General features: G+C 41.1%; 1 protein-coding gene across 3 annotated transcripts in view; it reads left to right on the plus strand.

The window, feature by feature from the left end:
- The window catches only part of CD28 (CD28 molecule), a 68,748-nt gene that overhangs the window by 7,207 nt on the left and 38,974 nt on the right, over positions 1–22,567 (plus strand). The window contains exon 1 of one of the 3 annotated variants that reach the window (XM_011717994.2): positions 15,734–15,823. The exons of the other annotated variants lie outside the window; for them this stretch is intronic. Coding sequence (XP_011716296.1) covers positions 15,778–15,823 — 46 coding nt within the window. The 5' untranslated portion in view covers positions 15,734–15,777. Of the gene's footprint in view, positions 1–15,733; positions 15,824–22,567 lie in introns of those variants that run through there. 3 annotated transcript variants of the gene reach the window in all.

Here is a 22,567-nt window from a genome sequence, read left to right on the forward strand (position 1 = left end):
AAGACTACTCTTAGAAGCTTATGAGATAATTATACACAGAACAGGATACACATGTTTTTTTGGCTCCAGATCTAAGAAAATAACTCTTCTGTATTAGAAGATGAACAGTGAAGGAACAAACTGACCTTAATATAGTAGGACAATAAACTACTATTAAGTTGATATTTCATAGTTCTCTTTGAAATTTTTGGATGTAAATCAGGATTCCTCTTCCCCCACCCAGTGTTCTTTCCCTTTCTTTCCACATTTTTCTCATTTTTGATTTTTTTTCTTTTCTTTTTTTCTGAATGCTATCATGTGGATCTCTGAACTGTGCTGCTAACACACATGATATATATGCTACTGACAATAAGCAAGTATGAAGGTGAGAGGGCACATGAAATGGTGTGATGACACTGGATAATAGTATTCACAGATATTTTACTTCTCAGGTAAAAGAAACTGCTAATCATTTAAAAAGGAAAGGCATATTTGTTACTGTTGCTTAATATTATAAAATGTTTGATGAAAATACTGTCTTCTTTATTCCTAGTCTGGTATTGAATTGCTTACCATTTTAATAAAAATATGAGAGCTGAGTTGGTAAGAATAAAGACAGCAAGAGAGATAGAAAGAAAGATAGAATAATATAAGTGAACTGGGCGCAGTGGCTCACACTTGTAATCCCAGCACTCTGGGAGGCTGAGGTGGGTGGATCACCTGAGGTCAGGAGTTCGAGACCAGCCTGGCCAACATGGAGAAACCCTGGGTTTACTAAAAATATAAAAATTAGCTGGGCGTGGTGGTGCATGCCTCTAATCCCACCTATGTGAGAGACTGAGGCAGGAGAATTGCTTGAACCAAGGAGGCAGAGGTTGCAGTGAACCAAGATGGCACCACTGCCCTCCAGCCTGGGTGACAGAGTGAGACTCCATCTCAAAAAAAAAGAAAAGAAAAAAAGAAAAGAAAAAAAATAGAAATATGGGACACTACTCACTGCTTCACTATTATAGTAGACTTTCTCCACCTACCCAATGAGCCTCCCATTTGTGTTTACCTTGTCAACCATGGAGGACAACCAAATAAGAACCTTATACAGGGTGCACTTCATATGCCATTAGTCATGCATCCTCAACAGGGGCTATGTCACCCCCAAGGAAGTGAAAATTGGTCATGAGTATATGTAATCTTGCTTTTTAATGTATAAAGCCATATATATATATATATATATAAACACATAGATACATAGTTTATATAATATTAAAATTTCATGGGGGCAATTAAGAAAAAATGTCTGAAAATGTTTTTTAGGGGGACAACAATAATGAAAACAAATGATTGAGAGACACTGGCCTTAATTGTATCTTCATGCTTTGTAGAGGAGGTAATTTACTTCTGGGTGAAGCTACTTTATCTTAAAGAGCTTGATATTTATACTGCAACACCAACTAGGAAATGACCATTATTGAATGAAGCCAAAATGGTACCATGACTACCAAATGGTGGAGAAGCTTGAGGCAAATGGATAGGCTTCTCAATAGCCTTACTATAAACCCAACAAATATAGCTCCAAATCGACTATTTGTACTGGAAATAAAGAAGTGATAAGAGGTAAATCAGTTTTTGCTTATTTGCAGATTATTTTTTTTCCCCCGAGACGGAGTCTTGCTCTGTTGCCCAGGATGGAGTGCAGTGGCACAATTTTGGCTCACTGCAACCACTGCCTCCCAGGTTTAAGCAATTCTCCTGCTTCAGCCTCCCGTTACAGGCGCACACCACCACGCCCAGCTACTTTTTTTTTTTTTTTTTTTTGTATTTTTGGTAGAGACGGAGTTTCACCATGTTGGCCAGGCTAGTCTCGACCTCCTGACTTCATGATCTGCCCACCTCGGCCTCCCAAAGTGCTGGGATTACAGGCCATTAGCCACTGTGCCTGGCCTGCAGATTTTAATTTACAGAGTCTATAATTTCAGGGATACATGAACAGTAGACATTTTCACAACTGACTCTCACTTAATTAACTTGCCAGATTAATAGAGGTTCTCCATATCCTCTGTAATACATCCCGCTGAGGTCCATGGCACTCTGCACACTCTATGTTAGTAGGCTACTCACTATTATACCCTACACTTCTGTTATCTTCAGTTTTATGCTTACTTAGAGTAAACTTGGTTTATTCCCAAACCCGTTTATACTGGTTGCATTTGTTACTATACTTAGTTATTATTTAATGAAATAAGAGGTAAATCTATGAATGCAAAAGGAAAGAGGATTATTGTTTCTACAAAACCCAAATTGAATGCTTTAAGAAAGAGTCAGTAAGGAAAGTCACAATTTAAATTAAGAACAGTCAAAGTGATTCTATGCTTCTTCCAAGCCATGTTCAAATACAGGTACAGAATAGGCAGAGCATGAAGGAGGTAGAGAAGGTATAGGGAATTAAAGGTGTACCTAATAGGTTAATGAATATTGTGATAAATATTGGACTTTAAGCTAGTTAAGGAGAAAAACAAGAACACGAAAGTCTTGAGAGGTGATGATAAGATGGTAGGCTTTGTCAACTGGAGGGCATTGGGTTATAGTCAGAGTCATCTGAAATGTTGCAGGTTGTGATTAGAGGATGAAATGTTTGAAATTAAGATTATGAAGGGGGTTCAGTTAATGGTAGTAATGGTAATGACAGGAAGGGATTAGGTGGTGAAGTGCTGTAAAGGACAACTAAATAGGGGTAAATAAAAAGACAGCAGAGGCCAGGTTATTGGAAGGATACTGAAATCACTAAGAATTACCCCAGGAATGTAATTGGAGGGAGATAGTGAAATGATCAAAGAATACAGTGTCATGTAATTCAGTAAGTGATGTTGGTAAGTGCCAGAGATACTCAGAGGAAAGAAAACATTATGTGTTGCCATGGTTGGAAAAGCATTGTGGAGGAATGGGGATTGCATCTGAGGGTTGAAGGCCAAAGAATCAGGTGGGATAGATGGAGAGGACAGGGGAAGGTGTTTCGGGTTATGAGTCATAGAGTGAGCAAAGGCCAAATGGCAGGAAGGAGCATGGTATGTTTTTGATGTCAGTGAGTTTAGGAGGTGTGATGGCTTTGGATTGTAAAAGGTTTGGAATGCTAGACCAAGGTGGTTGGTTTTTTTTTTTTTTCCCCCGCTTTTTCTATAGAAGAGTAATTATTGTTTGGCTGCTGCCTTTTAGAATTCTCTCAATGGAGTAATCTTTTGTGTTTGTGTCTTAGAGAGACAGGGTCTTGCACTGTCACCCAGGCTGAGTGCAGTGGCTCCATCATAGCTTACTGTAACCTGGGCTCAAGTGATCTTCTCACCTCAACCTCCCAAGTAGCTAGGACTACAGGTGTGCACCACCATGCTTGGCTAGTTAAAGAAAAATTATTTTTGTCGAGCCAGGGCCTTGCTTTGTTGCCCAAGCTATTCTTGAACTCCTGGCCTCAAGTGATCTTCCTGCCTCAGCCTCCTGAAGTGCTGGAATTACAGGCATGAACCATCATACCCAGCCTCAATGAACTAATCTTTACTGATATTATCTTTTGAGTGAGAATTTATTCTTGTATTAAAATTTTAGGTTGTGAGAAATTGCCTTCATTTGTAAACATAGGTCAATAGTCATGCATGTTAAACTATAAAGGGGCAGATGGAAATAGATCAGAAAGTTAGACTACAAAAATTGAGTCTGAATCCAAGCTCACTTAGTGGCTGTATTCTCAGAAGCTTGTGCCTGTTAAACTTCAGATTCTTTATCTTTGAACCCAGATCTTAGAGCTCTTCAATCTTAGAATGCCACCCCTTCAAATTTCTGATTTTTTTTTTTTTTTGAGATGGAATTTTGCTCTTGTTGCTGAGGCTGGAGTGCAATGGCACGATCTCGGCTTACTGCAACCTCTGCTTCCCAGGTTCAAGCGATTCTCCTGCATCAGCCTTCTGAGTACCTGGGATTACAGGCATGCACCACCATGCCTGGCTAATTTTGTATTTTTAGTAGAGACGGAGTTTCTCCATGTTGATCAGGCTGGTCTTGAACTCCCACGGGTCATCTGTCAGCCTTGGCCTCCCAAAGTGCTGGGATTATAGGCATGAGCCACTGCGCCCAGCTGATTTTTTTTTTTTTCCTGGAGAACTAAAAGTAAACTGAGTCACAACCACTTCCTTTTGACTTCCCATGTAGTATCTATTGATTTGAGAAGAGATATTAAGCTCTCACAAGACTCTGTATATAGGGACGTTTTGACCAAAGTCTTCTATGTCTTTAGCCAAAACAACATGGAAGGTCAAACTATCAGAAGGCTGCTAAATGAGGTGTAATCAAAATAAGGGTAATTTTTCTGAATGAGACAAATGTGTATTGATATTGGGCTTTGCATGGCCTATGTGTCCATCCCCAAATGGGTCTTCCTGTCCTTCTTCATCAGTTATTTCAATCATGGTCCAGGTGGGAAAGAGATGGCACAGTCAAAGGTTTCCTTTAAGAGAAAGACACTTCAACAAAGGGACTCCTTGTAGGGCTGCAGGTAGGATTAAGGGGACTAACAAAGATGACGAAGCACCTAGGGGACTAGCAACGTTGGGAAGCTGTTACTTCTGCTCCTAGGCCTGCAGGGACAAGAAGAGTGAGTGGTGTTAAAGACCCAGAAAGAACAGTAGCCCTGGGAGAGGGGCATCTAAGAGAAGCTGTGGACATAAGTAGAGGAATGCAACCACTTAGGGAAAGAGTAAGCAGAGCAAATACTCTGGTCTCTCTCTTTTCACCCTTGAATCTCCTGCAATTGGTGGAGCCCAACTGGAAGCCAGAAGGGAAGAAAGCCTAGATGATGCGGTCCAAGGTGGTCCACTCCTGAGAGGCAGCAAAGAAGAGAAGTGCTAAAAATAGATCTGGACAGGCAAAAAGAGAATGACCAGCACCCTGCCTCAACCTCCCAAGTAGCTGGGACTACAGGTCTCGATCTCCTGACATCGTGATCCACCCACTTCGGCCTCCCAAAGTGCTGGGATTATAGGCGTGAGCCACCGTGCCCGGCCAAATAGAGGTGTTTATAGTATTCTCTGATGGTAGTTTGTATTTCTGTGGGATCAGTGGTGATATCCCCTTCGTCATTTTTTATTGTGTCTATTTGATTCTTCTCTCTTTTCTTCTTTATTAGTCTGGCTAGTCATCTATCTATTTTGTTAATCTTTTCAAAACACCAGCTCCTGGATTTATTGAATTTCTGAAGGGTTTTTCATGTCTCTATCTCCTTCAGTTCTGCTCTGATCTTAGTTATTTATTGTCTTCTGCTAGCTTTTGAATTTGTTTGCTCTTGCTTCTCTAGTTACTTTACTTTTGATGTTAGGGTGTCCATTTCAGATCTTTCCCGCTTTCTGATATGGGTATTTGGTGCTATAAATTGCCCTCTTAACACTGCTTAACTATGTCCCAGAGATTCTGGTACTTTGTTCTCATTGATTTCAAAGAACTTCTTTATTTCTGCCTTAATTTTGTCATTCAGGAGCAGGTTGTTCAGTTTCCATGCAGTTGCGCAGTTTTGAGTGTTTCTTAATCCTGAGTTCTAATTTGATTGCACTGTGGTCTGAGGGACTGTTTGCTATGATTTCCGTTCATTTGCATTTGCTAAGGAGTGTTTTACTTCCAATTATGTGGTCAATTTTAGAATAAGTGCTATGCGGTGCTAAAAAGAATGTATATTCTGTTGATTTCGGGTGGAGAGTTCTGTAGATGTCTATTAGGTCCACTTGGTTCAGAGCTGAATTTAAGTCCTGAATATCCTTGTTAATTTTCTGTCTCGTTGATCTGTCTAATATTGAATGGGGTGTTAAAGTCTCCCACTATTATTGTATGGGAATGTAAGTCTCTTTGTAGGTCTGTAAGAACTTGTTATATGAATCTGGGTGCTCCTGTTTTCAGAGCGTATATATTTAGGATAGTTAACTCTTCTTGTTGCATTGATCTGTTTACCACTATGTAATGCCCTTCTTTGTCTTTTTTGATCTTTGTTGGTTTAAAGTCTGATTTATCAGAGACTACGATTGCAACTCCTGCTTTTTTTGCTTTCCATTTGCTTGGTAAATACCCTTCCATCCCTTTATTTTGAGCCTATGTGTGTCTTTGCATGTGAGATGGGTCTCCTGAATACAGTACACTGATGGGTCTTGACTCTTTATCCAATTTTCCAGTCTGTGTCTTTTAATTGGGGCATTAGCCCATTTATGTTTCAGGTTAATATTTTTATGTGTGAATTTGGTCCTGTTGTCATGATGCTAGCTGGTTATTTTGCATATTAGTTGATGCAGTTTCTTCATGGTGACTTTATATTTTGGTTTTGTTTTGCAGTAGTTGGTACCAGTTTTTCCTTTCCATATTTAGTGCTTCCTTCAGGAGCTCTTGTAAGGCAGGCCTGGTGGTGACAAAAATCCCTCAGCATTTGCTTGTTAAACAGACATTTTTCAAAACAAGGCATACAAATGGCTAATAAACATATGAAAAAATGTTCAACATCGCTGATCATCAGAGAAATGCAAGTTAAAACCACAGTGAGATACCATCTTACACCAGTCAGAATGGCTATTAATAAACAGTCTAAAAACAGCCAATAATGGTGAGGAGAAAAGAGAATGCCTATATACCATTGGTGGGAATGTAAATTAGTACAGCCTTTATGGAAAACAGTATGGAGATTTCTCAAAGAACTAAAAATAGAACTAGCATTTGATCCAGCACTCCCACCACTGGGTATATACCCAAAGGGAAAGAAATCATTATGTCAAAAAGATACCTGCCCTCCCATGTTTAGTGCAGCACTAATCATAGTGGCAAAGATATGGAATCAACACAAGAGTCCATCAACAGAGGATTGAATAAAGAATATAGGATATAGCTACACATGGAAGATATATATATACACACACACACATATGTACAAAAGGTAGTGTGTATGTGTGTACGTATATATATACACACACACACACACACACACAGATATACACATCCACATCCACAAATACCATGGAATAATACAGAGCCATAAAAAAGAATGAAATCATTTGCAGCCACACGGATGGAACTAGAGGTTATTATTCTCAGTGAAATAACTAATAAACAGAAAGTCAAACACACATGTTCTCACTTAAAAGAGGAAGCTAAACAATGTACACATGGACATACAGAGTGAAATAACAGACATTAGAGACACCAAAAGGTGGGAGGGTGGGAAGTGGGTGAGGGTTGAAAAGTTACCTATGGGGTACAATTCTCAGTATTTGGGTGGTGGGTACACTGAAAGCCCAGACTTCACCACTATGCAATATATGCATGTAAGAAACCTGTATTTGTTCCTCCTAAGTATATATTTTTTTAATTTTAAGAGTTATCAGGACAAAAACATAAGGGTATTCATTACCTTTCAGTTGCAAGACATCTAATATGGTAATAAGCTCTAATATCTCTTTAGAGCTTGAGTGGAGTCACTTAGGAAATGGTGGAGTGGCCCAAATGGCTCTGGGAAGTCATAATTAACTGTGCTTCATAAAAGTGTACCTGTATTTTTCTGGAGAAATTCCAGATTTGTTAAATCCACACAAGCCCTTGCTATTCAAGGACATATGCATCATGATGAAACAAACAACATTAGTCCATCAGTGAACAGATTGAAGTCGCAACCACATTGCTTGTTAGAGAAAAATATAATACAGGTGACCAAATTCTATAGGTTGTTTGAAACATAACAGGAACTAAGGTTGAAAATAAGATCCTGTGAGGGAGTTGAGTGAGGAATGAATCTCAGGGCCTTCACCACTTACTGCTCTCTGGTCAGGATTTTTCTCTCTAATCTGAGTAAATTGCCCTCATTCTTGCAGGTTCAGAGTAAACAGAACCTCTTCAAAGATACTGTCTCCAGCCACCATAGACTACACACACACACTCCCCACTTCTGACCCATCTAAACCAGGTCTCCCTGCTATAATCTCCACTGCACTCTATACGGCATAGTGGGAATGCCAAGAAGAAAAAGTAACTACAGTTGTGTTCGTGCCATTAAGTGTTTAATGTCTGTGTCCTCCAGTAGACTATAAACATGATGAGGATGAATCCATGTCTCTCTCATTTCCAGCTGTATCCCCTCTGTCTAGCTCATAGTAAGGGCTCAATAAGGCATTTACTGAAGGAATGAAACACTCCACCATTGCTTTGTGACCCCCAATCAATATGCTTGCAATTGTGAATCTTTTTCTCTCTGGTACTCTGGTCATGGTAATCTTCCCATCCCTGGTTTCCCAGGGATATGATAATAGATATATTCTTGCTGAAAATAGCATCTTGCCACTAGCTAGGACATATATATTGCTGTCTGTTCTCTACCCTATATTCCTGTCTGAGCTGTGCTCAGTGATGCAGAAGACTCAAAGACCTAATATCTTCACAACTCATTTCTCTTACAGCCAAGGCCAGAGTCACGCCTAGCCACTCAGCATCTCCCTCCTCTTTCTCCTGGGCCTCCTGTGGTTCCCTTCTGGACCTTGAGAGATGAGGAGCTTCCTGCACAGAATGCAAACCCAGACTCAGTTTACCATTTAGAATGCAGAACAGGAAAGGTAACTGACTTGGGAATTCCAGCAGCTAACACACAGACTTGAAGACCCACAGATTTAGGGATCAAATGTAGTTGGACCACTTTCTAGTTATATAATAATCTCAGAAAGTCACAGCCGCAGTTCCTCATGTGTCAAATAGGGATGAGAATACCTCACTTGATATATTGTCCATATCTTACACAAAGTGTAAATCTCCCCTGCCTTTAAGACACAAAGAAGGTTTGATGAATCTCCATTTCACACTTACTGTAGGGGCTGAATAAATCTTTGTTGGAGCAACCAGAATGTATCCTTGAATATATGTTTGATATATTTATGTGGATTGATTTTACTCTACAGCATGAATGCCACCAGAAACCTATTTTTAAATTAGCGTAGTATTCCTCCTTGATGTACAATCCTTTAATAATATATACCAGTATAAACAGCAAAGTATCATTGAAGAGTCTTTAAGAATTATTGTGGTCAAGCTGGTCAATGAGAAGCCCCATGGCTCTCTCATACACAGCAAGCCTACCAGGATAGTATCTTCTTTGATCTAAATTCCAGATAGAAACTTGCTTTCATTTCAGTTTCTAATCTTCCTCAAAGCTCTGCCTTACAGAGATTCGAATTATCACATGGTGACTGTGGGGGAAATAATGAAGCCTGGGACTTTGTGTTTGAGCTGTGTGGTATTATTCTAGCTGTTGCTATGAAAAACTTTGTCAAAAAAAATAGACAAAGATGAAGTTAAGAAAATCATGCATATTATCACAAACCAGCAGGACCAAAGCCTGAAAACAAACAAACAAACAAACACTATGCTAAACCTAAGAGAAAGAAAAATCAGAAATAATGGCCATATTGATTGACTAATCCCACTGAATAAACAAATATTACAAAAAGACATATTTGCAGGAACAATTCATGAGGCTTTATCAAGGATTACACGAAAAATAATGTGTTACATGAAAAACGTGGTTAAAAATCGCTTAAAACAATTACCTAAAAACCTTTTGATCACTTAGAGAGACAGGCCTATTACTTCAAGTTATGAAAGCAACAGCTATCATTTATTAGAGGCATCCTGCCCCCGGGTACTGTGCTAAGCATTATGCATGCATTATCTCATTTAATCCTGATAACAACTTAGGGAGTTGGTACTACCATTATCTCCATTTTATAGATAAGCAAATCTAATCTTACAAAACTTAAGTAATTTGTCCACAATGATACAACAAGTAGAAAAGAAGAGATTTGAACTCAACTTTGACTCAAAAAATGAAACTCTAGATTTGAGCATCATGTGAAAGATAGACACAGTCCTGACAAACTAGCAGCTTAATCATATGATTGATTGATAATGCAGAGGTTAAGAGCAAGGTTTTTACAGAGAAATGTACCTTCTGTATAGGCAAATCTGACCTTCAGCCACCAACTTTATAAAGATTCAGCAGAAGTCTATGTGTGACTTGCAAAGTCTTCCTTTACTCTATGATATGATGCGGTTCTTATTACTTCCCTGCTGACTTTATATTCATGTAGATCCAGACAATAGAAGATGCAAAACTTGTGTAGTTGTGACATCATCCTGGAGAAATTAATCCTGACCAGATCATGAATTTGTGTACTGTCAGCAAGAGAGATACATCATGAACCCAGGCAATGCTGATCTGAGCTTCAGCATAGCTCCATGACAAAAGGTCCATTCACTTGATCATCTGAAAAAAAGCAGAGGGGGAGTGACAGAAAAAAGTCAATTGAGGCCGGCGCAGTGACTCACGCCTGTAATCCCAGCATTTTGGGAGGCCGAGGCAGGCAGATCACGAGGTCAGGAGATAGAGACCATCGTGGCTAACATGGTGAAACCCTGTCTCTGCTAAAAAATACAAACAATTAGTTGGGCATGGTGACGGGTGCCTGTAGTCCCAGCTACTTGGGAGGCTGAGGCAGGAGAATGGTGTGAGCCTGGGAGGCGGAGCTTGCAGTGAGCAGAGATCACGCCATTGCACTCCAGCCTGGGTGACAGAGTGAGACTCTGTCTCAAAAAAAAAAAAAAAAAAAGTCAATTGCCATCACTAAAGGCGGGGGAAACTATCACCAATCATATTCCATCTAAATTATTATGACAGTATAAACTTATAAGTCTTAGGACCCAAAGAGATTGTTATTAGAGAAATCTACACTTCTCAAAAATCCTGTTATTCTGAAGATCTAATGGTCTCACTGAGCTGTGCTCTTTTTGGGCTCACTGAGGCCCAGCCACCTGCCTTGTTGCTGACATTCCACAAAGGTATCAAGAGCTCTGTGTTTGGCTGATTTTTTTTTATTTTTTTTGAAACCACTAGGACATTTGTATATTTTCTGGAAACAGGAATGTTAATTAAATTTGACTGGAGTTGAGAGGGCAAGGTAAGGAATGCATTTCACTCCACATCTTGTATTGAACCTAATTTGACCCTCTCTGATTCCCTACTGTGCAATCAGTGGAATGGTAAGGAAGCAACCTCTGGCCCCTTCAGGAACTGCAGTCTTGTCCTAGCCTTGGGAAAACTGTCATGCTTGGTTTTCCTCCTTTTGGAACAATGTTAAGGGCCTTCCTCCCCTAACATGTTGTTTAGTACAGCCCCTCCAGGAAATAGAACTGTTAACTTCAACGTTGCTCTCAGTGGTCTCTCATGTTACCAGGCCCCCATGGGAACCTTCTCATCTTCCCCCTCACTGCATCTCCCTTCCCCCTACCCCTTCCCACCAGTTCCCACACTCACTGAATAAGGAAGGTCAATCTGAATACATCTGTCCACATCTCCAGAATGTCACAGAGGAGTAACAGCTGTTGACCTCTGTTCTGAACACATTATCCTGTTTGTCCCAAAAGTAGCTTGGGCGAGTTCCAGCTAATATATGCAATCTCTACTTCCTATGGGGAACTTAGGGCCAGCAGAGTATACTCCCCACACTTGCTTTTTGGCATTGGAATAAAAATACAACCTGTTTTCATGTACCAAATCCTATCATTGCTATTAATAATATTAATAATTATAATAACAATTATGGCCAAAATGTATCAAGCATTTGCTAGCTGCTAGATATAGCACAAAGCTAAAAGCATCCCAAAAGGTTTTTAAGCCTTAATTTTTCCTTTAAGTTTTAGAAAAGGCAGTAATTTTCTTTCTCCCTAAGTGACTATACTTCCACATCTTAATATATACACACACACGAAGCCTTTATTAACCTCTCATAGGTACAGGTAATAAAACTGAAGACTGTGTGCTTTCTCCTAGAAATACTGGAGGAAAAATAAAGAAACTCAGGGAGAAAAAAATACCTGAATCTGAGATGTTGCAAGATACCCAATAGTAAGGTAAAGAGCAAAAGTAAAGAGGCTACAGCCCAAGACAAGGTCCAAACAAATCTAGTATTTGTCTGAGAATCCATCCAGAAACACCCATTAACATCACAGTGCATATGATGTCATGTATACATTGTCTTGAGGAAAATTCCAGGCTAAACTTGTTCTTACAGAATTTAGCTTCCATTATGTTACAGATGGCTCAGATTTGGAATGACTGGTACTTGGCTCATCATTCTCTTCATTGAGGAGCCAGAGTCAATAGTGGAAACACGAGGAAATCTCATCCCTTTCAGGAATCTGATCTAGGTTGACCTCTCATGCTAGGTTGTTCATTGTATGAAATGCACCCAGCTTTGCTATGCCAAATTGTTATAGGACTTCTAGAAAATCGGAATTATGTAACTGGCCTCTAAGCAGAAAAAAGGAGGGTAGGAAGGCTTATAATGACCTTGAAACTGCACTTGCTTACCCCAAACCCTGTGTTCTGTGACTACAACACAGAAGGTGTTGCCCTACACTGTGGGGCCAGGAGAGACTAAGGCAGTCCTCTTGCCTCCAGGGAGCTCAAGTCTGGAAGAAATACTGAGGAAGAAGGCCCTAACTTGCCTGAAAAGGTTTCTCTGGCCAGAGGTGCTATGAGTTGGAGGATAACCAAAACTGGCCAGATCAGCACGGCGAAGAGAGGGTCTTCCCGTCCAAGCAAAGTATACACTACTTGGAAAAGTTTTAAAGTGTATGGCTTACTAAGGGAACCACAAGGAGCTCAGTGTGGCTAGAACAGAAAGGACACTGAGGAAGGGCCCAGGAGGTGACAGGTAGTTGAGGTCGGTGACAAAGGGCCTTTTATGCCTTGCTAAGCAGTTTGCTCTTCGTACTGAGAGCAATGAGGAACCCTCATAGGCACAGGCAATAAAACTGAAGACTGTGTGCTTTCACCTAGAAATATTGGAGGAAAAATAAAGGAACTCGGGGAGAAAGAAACACCTGAATCTGAGATGTTGCAAGATACCCAATAGTAAGGTAAAGAGCAAAAGTAAAGAGGCTACAGCCCAAGACATGATATGGGTCGGCCCACAGGTCTGGGTTGCCGGGACAGATTTAGGAGGTAGCAGCATATGAAAGCCAGGATTTCAAATAAGTTGAATCTCTTGCAGCAGCGCCAACGGATTGAAATCAGCTGTCTGACTCACTGTGTTGTACAGGATTTCTGAAACTTCATATCAGTTCAATGGGAGCATAGGAAGGGGAGGAGGTGCATAGGAAATAGTACTCCTGAGACTCCCAGGTCAGGGTGAGAATAAAGCCATGAACCCAGATCAGATTGCAGGCTGCTGTTCCCCACCTGTCCCTTAAATCTTGGCATTTTTCCATTGTTGGAGTTTGAGGTGGCTAATAAATTACTCCTCCTACTTGCTAATTCAGTTCTAAATCCTATAAGACAGACCAAGAAAGACAAAGGAGTCAGGCAGACACAGAGGAAAATGTCACTGATAGAGGACTACCCGAGAATGTGGCTGAGCTATGCAGTCACAACAAGCACCCCAGAATTATTAGGCAGACCTACCCACCCATCACAGTTCCTGCCCAGAAACCACAGGTACCACCCCAAGGGAGAGAGTCTTTACCACTAAGCTACCACATGGTCCAGAGCAGGATGCTTGCTTTCTGCAGGGAGGCAGGTCCCCAAGGCGGGAGCAGGTGGCAGCAGGAGGCAGAGGGAGAAAGACTGAAGATATAAGCAGTAGAGGATAATCTGCAGGAGAAAAAAACGAGGCAATGAGAAATGGCCCTAGGATGCCAGCTAATACTTTAGCATTCATTAAACAGGAGCAAGCTTCCTTTGAGACTGTCACATTTGTCTAGGAAAACAAGTTATAGCAGTTACAGATGAACTAGCGCTGATCAGGCATTTTTCAATTCACACATGTTATCTCATAGAAATACTGTATAGGAGTCAGGATTATTCCATTTTATAGATGGAAAGATCTAGTAAGTAGCAGAAAAGGATTCAAACACAATCCTTCCTGTCTAAGATTGTAATCTTGGGAAAGCTGCTGGATTCTTTGACTCTGGCTTCTTGCTCTTTACCATTAAACCATCACTTCAGAATGAGCTTCCACTAGACTGTGTGAATGAGTGAAAGGGGCATTATCAGAAACCATCGTTCGGTTTGTGTGGTGGAGGGTGGGAAGCAGAGGATGGGGGTGAGTGAATGGCCTCATTTTCCAGCAGTGTATGTGTTCCCTTTTCTCTGCCACTTTGCCATTATCTGTTATTTTTTGACTTGTTAATAATAGCCATTCTGACTGATGTGAGATGGCATCTCATAGCGGTTTGATTTGTGTTTCTCTAATGATTAAGGATGTTGAGGATTTTTTATATGCTTGTTTGTTGCATGTATGTCTTCTTTGGAGAAGTCTGTCCTTTGCCCAATTTGTAATGGGGTTGTTTGTTTTTTGCTTGTTGAATTATTTAAGTTCCTTGTAGATTTTGGGCATTAGACCTTTGTCAGATGCAGTTTCTGAGTTTTTCTAGTTTTAAATTGTCTTGTGCTACTACGAAGAATTTTTATTTGATTAACTGGAGACAGACCCTCCTTGCAAGTTCAATTTCTAAAATCTCTGAAGAAATGAACAAACATTTCTTCTTCCCTCTCTCTTTCTTCCCTTCAAGCTGCAGAAATAGAAGCATTTTAATTTCAGCAGAGGGAAGTGAAGGTGAAGTGTTTACTCTGGGTCCACCCTCAGACATGTGGGAAACCAGGCTAACTTCTCAGGGCTTGCTGTTGATGCTGTGTCTCTATTGAGAAATTCAGACTTCCTATAAATAGCATCGATAAGGTGCTGAGCAATGACGGGTGGCAGACAGGCTAGTGATTTGCATTCCGCTTGCAGATGTTGTCCCTGAGGACTCTGAGGCTACCACCCAAGGGAATAGGGAGGGCTCTGGCTGGCTGAATGGACTTTCTCCAGGTCCTAGGGGTCAGAGTTTCAAGAAAATTATGTCCCTTCTTTTCCCAGATCTCTACTTAGGGAAGGTTTATGGAAATGCACAATATGTACCCAAGATTGTGGGTTTGTTCTCTCAGATCTCTCTCTAAGCTCTCTATATCCATTACTCTCTTTTTATTTCTCAGAAATTCAGTCTCTGAATTAGTCTGCAAGCTGGACAAAGTTATGTATGTGTTTCTGTGCAAGCATGAGATTAAGTACTTATTGCCTCTTCCCTTTTTCCACTCAGTCAGAATGCAAAAAAAAGGTCTCATATGAAAGAGGATGTGTGGGCATTTTGTCCCCAACATTCCTCTTATATCCAGCTGGCAAGACTATGCCCAATAAGTCTGACAGCTCTTAACCATTTTTTTGTGTCAGGGACCACTTTGGTGGTCTGGAAACCTGAAGACCCCTTCTCACAATTATGTTTCGAAATGCATAAAATAAAATACATAGGATTGCAAAGAAAACGGAAAGTTTTGAAATGTAGTTTTCAAAAAATTTTTAAAAACAAATGTTCATGATATAGTAATAAATATGCTTCATTAACATATTAAATCTAACTATGGTATGATAACTACCATAATTTTGTTTTTGTTTTTTTTTAGAGTCTCGCTCTGTCTCCCAGGCTGGAGTGCAGTAGCACGATCTTGGCTCACTGCAAGCTCCACCTCCCAGGTTCATGCCATTCTCCTGCCTCAGCCTCCCGAGTAGCTGGGACTACAGGCGCCTGCCACCACGCCCGGCTAATTTTTTTTATTTTTAGTAGAGATGGGGTTTCACCATAGCCAGGATGGTCTCAATCTCCTGACCTCGTGATCCACCCGCCTCGGCCTCCCAAAGTGCTGGGATTACAGGCATGAGCCTCTGCATCCAGTCGATAACTACCATAGTTTTGAAGTGTGGTAAGCATAAGTCATATTTTGAGATACCTGCAACAACTATAATGTGACATGAAAATATCTGTGATTCTATTGATGACAAAGTGACAAGTACTGCAAAAAATACTGTAGTTTGTTACTTAAATATATCATTGAAATGTTAAATTTCAGTTAGAGATGATAATGAAAATGAATGTGTAATTTTTTTCTCAACTGAGTTTACATTGGACACCTAGTTAAGAACCCCTGAATATGTCAGTATATCCTGTTCCAGTTAGCATCTCATCTACCCACACGTGGATGACACACACACATATACACTCACAAACACACAAATGCACACCACTGCATTCCCTATGGTCTCAATACTGGAATCTGGCAGCATTTTAATGACAACCATAAAGGACACTTCCCAGATGGTATATGCAGTGAAAGATCAAGGAGCAGAAAGTGCAAATAATACTGTAGACCTCAGTAGCAGAATTCTCTATAGCCTTCAGTTCCAAATACTAGTTGGGTGTGGATGGCCGCTCCCAACCATGGTTTTCTCCTTTCCTCATGATACCTGGACCAGAATGATAAACTCTACAGTTTCACATGTACTTTTTTACTCCCACATTTTAGATAAAGTCCAACATTCCGTTCTACACACTATTACTCAGCAGGGTGGAATATGTAGTATGTGAGATTACACGTGCAGTGGGAGGACCAGACTCAAGCTCAGACCTCTTGCTGTGGGTAATGATGTAAAGCTTCCTGAGCGCTCTGCAAACAGTTAGCATCCACCATTTGGTATCATGTCCTTGACAATAGATCCAAAAATCCTTAGAAGACTTCTGCCAGTGAGGACACACTCACCCCCTCACTCACTCTGCTATAGACTCATGGGCATTGTTTTTTATCCTCCGAAACGCCAATTTACTTTAGGCCTGGGGTCTTTAACATGTGTTTTTTTCCTCTAAAGTGTTCTTCCCCTTTACTCATCTCAGGCCTTTCCCTTCCTCCTGACAGTTACTTCTCACCCCTCTATGTACTTCCATTTCATCCCTACCTCAATATCTAGTTTATTTTTCATAACTGGCCACATAAAACATAATTGTTTTATGTATTTTGTTTGTCTGACTCTTCCACTAAAGGCTGAACTTTTTTTTTTTCTTTTTTTTTTTTTTGAGACAGAGTCTTACTCTGTTGCCCAGGCTGGAGTGCAGTGGTGTAATCTCAGCTCATTGCAACCTCTGCCTCCTTGGTTCAAGTGATTCTCATGCCTCAGCCTCCTGAGTATCTGGGATTACAGGCGTGTACCACCATGCCCGGTTAATTTTTGTGTTTTTTAGTAGAGATGTGGTTTCAGTATGTTGACCAGGCTGGTCTCAAGCTCCCGGCCTTATGTGGTCCACCTGCCTTGGCCTCCCAAAGTGCTGGGATAACAGGAATGAGCCATCGCACCCGGCCAAAGGGTGAACTTCTTAAGGGCAAGAACCACATCTTGTTTGTCCACCTGTGTACTCTAGCAGCCGTACAACGCTTGGCACATAGCAGGCACACAACAAAAATTTGGTAAGTGGATTAATCAATAGTGAGTATTCCCTCTTATAATAGGGGAATATTTTCTATAATATACAATGTACGCTCTTTGCTCCTATATGAGAGTGGTCATGGAAGGTAGTGAGTGGGGTGAAGTATCGAATATTCAAAAGCATCCCTCCATTTCATGGACCAGAAGTGATATCCCATTTGGCCTAGTTTGTCTGTCACATGTTGATCCAGCTGCCACAATTCACCCTACTTGTTGTGCCAGAATCTAACAACTGGGGTGGATAATTCTGATTCCAGGAAAGATGGTGATATGAAGCACAGAGCTGTTTAATCTCTGGAACCATGGAGTGTGGCACCTCAAGGATGTTCCAATCCTGGCTGGCTAAGCACTTCTTCTGGCAAACTCTCTCATGTCAGTGTCATGGTACAAGTCAACTTTTGGGTGGTAGTCACCTTCCTGCAATTCACTTCCTCTGCAAGCCATTCATTCATCCAACAAATGATTAATCAGAATTTTACTCAGTGATAGACCCATTAGTATGGCCTGGGAAGACAAAGACAAATAAAGCATGCCCTCAAGTGGTTTGTAACAGACAAGTAAACCAATGACAACTTGCACAAGGTGAGGTTCTACTTTCACATTGAGAGAAGCAGAGCACATTATCGTAGCTCATAAGGAACTACCTTTCTTTTTTTTTCTTTTTTTTTTTTTTTTGAGACGGATTCTCGCTCTGTTGCCAGGCTGGAGTGCAGTGGTGAGATCTCGGCTTACTGCAACCTCTGCCTCCTGGGTTCAACGAGTCTCCTGCCTCAGCCTCCCGTGTAGCTGGGATTACAGGCACGTGCCACCACACCCAGCTAATTTTTGTATTTTTAGTAGAGACAGGGTTTCACCATGTTGGCCAGGATGGTCTCGATCTCTTGACCTCGTGATCCACCTGCCTCGGCCTCCCAAAGTGCTAGGATTACAGGCGTGAGCCACCGCGCCCAGCCAGAACTATCTTTCTAAAACATCTATAAAACTATTTAAATGAACCAACCTGCTAAGCACATCCACAGATATGTTCATGTGTATATGTATGTATATATTCACATCTGTTGTCTCTGACAAGATCCTCAAAGTATCAGAGAAAAATGAATCTCCCTCCCAGGGGCATATGAACCAGACTTTACCATTCAACGCAATTACTGTTGCTTTAAGAGAATGTCTGGAGCTGCTGCACTGCCCAGCCCAGTAAGCACAATGGAACATTTTCCTTGAGATTACTTCACTCCTACTGACCCACACAGGAAATAATTATTTTGGTAGTCACCAGTAAACAGTGAAACACACTTACTTGAAAAATAAGCTCTTTTTGACCCTGCAAGACAGTGGCTTCACAAGTATGGCTGAACCTAGTTTCCATCCAAATTCAACAATTTTGTACGTAAATGGTGCCTTATTCTTGGATTGTGGGTTCCCAGATCCAGACCACACTTCAGAGTTCTGCCAAAATGCCACAGCAAACAGTGGTTTCCTTGTATTTCTGGCTAAAGAAGAATGTAGCATCAAAGAAATATCAGACTTCTTTCCCGAGATAGAATATGAAAATTCCATAGATGCCCTAGCAACACATTTAAACACTGTAGTCATGTCTGAGAAAGTGCTGCTGCTCTTTCAGACGTCAATCATTGGGTGTGCCAGAGAAATATGGCAATGTTTAAAGGAGTAAGTATCAGTCTTGGGCAGGATTTTTGAGTTGAAGTGAAAAGTCTAGATCTCTACTCCCTTTTCTGAGGCCTAATATCATAGCCCTTTCTTTTTGTAAGCATAAGTGATGCCATTTCTGGGTTGTACCCTTAAAGGGAAGAGGCAGGCCATATGGGTTGGCAGATTTACATGATAGAAAACACCTGGGTTCCAGATCCTTGAGCTGCCATACCAGTCCTGTGCTGCTTAGGTCCAGATTTTTAGATGAGACAGGAGAAATCATCTCTATAGTAGTCCCCAAAAGGCTGCATCCTCAATGGAAACTACAGAGTGTCCCAGGAACCTATCTCTGAGAGAAGTAAGGCTACCTGTTGAAAACAGGTAACTTGGGGTAATGAGGCCATGTTCTCAACTAACATTGACTGTATTCTGCTGAAATCCAAAGTCACTGAATTAGGATAAACCTTGACTTCCTTGACAGAGACCTAAAATAATAGCAGTTTAAGCACACTAGATGGTTTCCTTTGTCTCATCTAACAATCTGGAACTAAGCAGTCCAGGACCAGTATGGCAGGCCAAGGGTCTGGAACCCAGGTGCCTTCTATCATGTAACTCTGCTGACCTCAGACCTATATGGCCATGGCTGTTCCCAGCTACATGTTGCGAATTCTGTTACTATAGGAAAAAAAAAAATTGATGCTGGAGGACAGCTGGTGGTTTGCTACAGTCGTTGATTTTCAGATAACTCCTTTGAATGATGGACAAGACATAGCCTCTTTTGTTGCAAAGTTATTGCAGTGTGCCTCCCTCCAAAACTGCTCCATTTATCAGACTAGCTGCACCATTATGACACACTGGTATGCCTAAGCAAGGAAAGGTTGTGAGGGTAGAGCTACTTGTGTGGTAACCCCTGACCAGTTGGTTAACCCCTAACCCCTGAGCAGGGCTGTCCCTCCTCCTGCAAAACTCCCTTGATGATGCCTCTGCTGGGTCTAAGAGTGTTACCTTTTTCCTGTAGACCAAAGAATCTGCTTTGATGACCATAAGCCCCAGAGGTTATTCCATGGTGTGAGAATGGCCTTGTCTCACTCTGTCTTCTCTATGGCCCTAATAGGAGAGCAATCTAGTAGTGAGTCAGAGACTCAAAGCTCCCAGGCAGTTTCAGCTTTGGAAAGGAGAGAGGATTTCTCCAACCCTGAAACCCCAAAGGAGTAAAGTAAAAGAAAGGGGCTACATGGCAACTTGGAACTTTTGTGGGATTTCTGAGGTCACTTCAAGAAATAGGTGATGTGGAGAGGAAGCTTGGGGGTAATTGATCCAGTCCTCTTCTTGGGTCGTTTTGGAATGAGACTCACTGGCTGCTAAAGCTATAGAGAATTCCTGAGCAGGGACTTCCCAGAGATTTTCCTTCACTACAGAGGAAAGAACGAGGGGCTCCATGCTGAATGGATTAGAATCCCACCTGCTGTTTACCAAACTGCAGGATATGCTTAATATCCTGGCATGAATAGGCCATCACTTGGTGATGGCAGACAGCACCTGTTTATGGTGTCTAGTCTATTCAAATGAACTCAATGACGCTCTAATATCAAGTAATATAAAAATACCAAAGGTATGGATGTTCAATATCTCAAAGATAAGCTGAGAAATGAATCAGTATAGGGGGCCAAATTGAAACAATTTCTAGTGAGAGAGAATGAAACATAGAAGTGAGTTTGTTTTTGTGTTATTAGCAGAAATTGTGACATATTACTACCAAATTATGATTAAGTCATAGCAAAAAAAGTATTTGAGTTGAGAAATATTAATTCTCCTTTATGAAAAAACAAAGTATCTTTTAAACATAGATCTACAAACTATAGAAAATTTAAGGAATCTCACAGTTGATTTTAGTGACTGTATATAGTACATGTGTGGTGGCTGATATATAATGTTCACACACACACACACACACACACACACTACAGAGTACAGGACAATAAAATCTTAACAATGATTTAAATTACAAAACTATTCCAAATTCCAATTTAGGTCTCTGGTCAGGGAACATTAGGACATCCTTTTCCTGTTTCTGCCTTGTCCAAAAGCTGGGACAAACTCTTGGAGGGGGTCCAGGATGTCAGGAACAAATTATTTTAAGTGTTGTTATGTTTGGGAGGGGCAGCAAGGCAACATGAATCGAGCTCTATATCTGCATCCACGTATAGTAAAACAAAGCATACCCCCAAAAGACTCTGCTTTGTTAATTTCTGGCAGTGGGTAAGGGAAATTGCACAAATGTCCTACACAAAACCTTAGTCACTCCTTCCTTCATTCCCTTAGCGCAGTGTATGTCCCTCCATTAGCACTTACCTCATTCTTTACACTGTAATTATTTGCTCACAGGCCTGTCTCCAGCACTGGCCTGTGACATGGGAAAGAGTTAAGAATACTAGCCCTGGAGCCACATTGCCTGGATTTGAATCCTAGCTCTGCCATTAACTAATTTCTGTAACTTTAAGCAGGTCCCTTAACTTTTCCAAGCTTCAGTGCTCCATCTGTAAAAGTTAGTAATTATCTGTTTAATAGTGTGGCTAACTCCTGAAAGTCTGTAAGTTGAATGAATTAAAGAATGAGAAAATGTGGAGAAAAGGCATTCCCCTCCAACGCCCTTAATTCACTCTGCTCCAAAGCAGCAGAAAAGCCTGTTAAGTTTTGAAGAAATAACTAGGTATGAGTGGCCCAGCCCCACCTGGCTTCCTCTTGAACATAAGCTGCCTTCATGGGGCCCTTGCCAGACTCTATCCTTCTAGCTTTGCCCTGGAGAGTAATTGCCCACAAAAAGCAAACACTCTAGGCCAGCACAGTGGTTCACGCCTGTAATCCCAGCACTTTGGGAGGCCGAGGCAGGCAGATCACTTGAGGCCAGGAGTTTGAGACCAGCCTGGCCAACATGGCAAAACCCCATCTCTACTAAAAATACAAAAATTAGATGGGCGCTGTGGCAGATGCCTGTAAGCCCAGCTACTTGGGAGGCTGAGGCAGGAGAATCTCTTGAACTCGGGAGCTGCAGGTTTCAGTGAGCCAAGATTGCACCACTGCACTCTAGCCTCAGCAACAGAGCAAGACTCCATCTCAAGATAAAAAAAAAAGTAAACACTCTCTACTTTCCTCCGGGAATAGACTTTCCCTGACATGGTTTCATGCCATCTGAGACTGGGTAGGAAAGACTGATGAATTCTGGGCTCAGCTAGTAGATTTACAGGTCCTCCCTCACACTAAGCCATTCCTCCAACCTAACCTGACCAATCACAAACATGGTATTTTGGCTTTCATCTGCCAGTCATTTGGATCATTCCCCAGGATGTTCTGTTTATTGGGCCCTCTCCAAAACTCTAACAGTGGCTTAATAACAAGAAGTATTTCTGAAGATTTTTAATTTTTCAGAATTTTAATATAGGGCTGCTCCTGGGAGAAACTGAAAGTACCCAGATTTCTGGAGGACTTAACAGTCAAAAAAATAGGGTACTGGGTAACATGGTGAAACCCTGTCTCTACTAAAA

This window comes from Macaca nemestrina, chromosome 11, assembly GCF_043159975.1.
Source record: "Macaca nemestrina isolate mMacNem1 chromosome 11, mMacNem.hap1, whole genome shotgun sequence".
Taxonomy (NCBI): domain Eukaryota; kingdom Metazoa; phylum Chordata; class Mammalia; order Primates; family Cercopithecidae; genus Macaca; species Macaca nemestrina.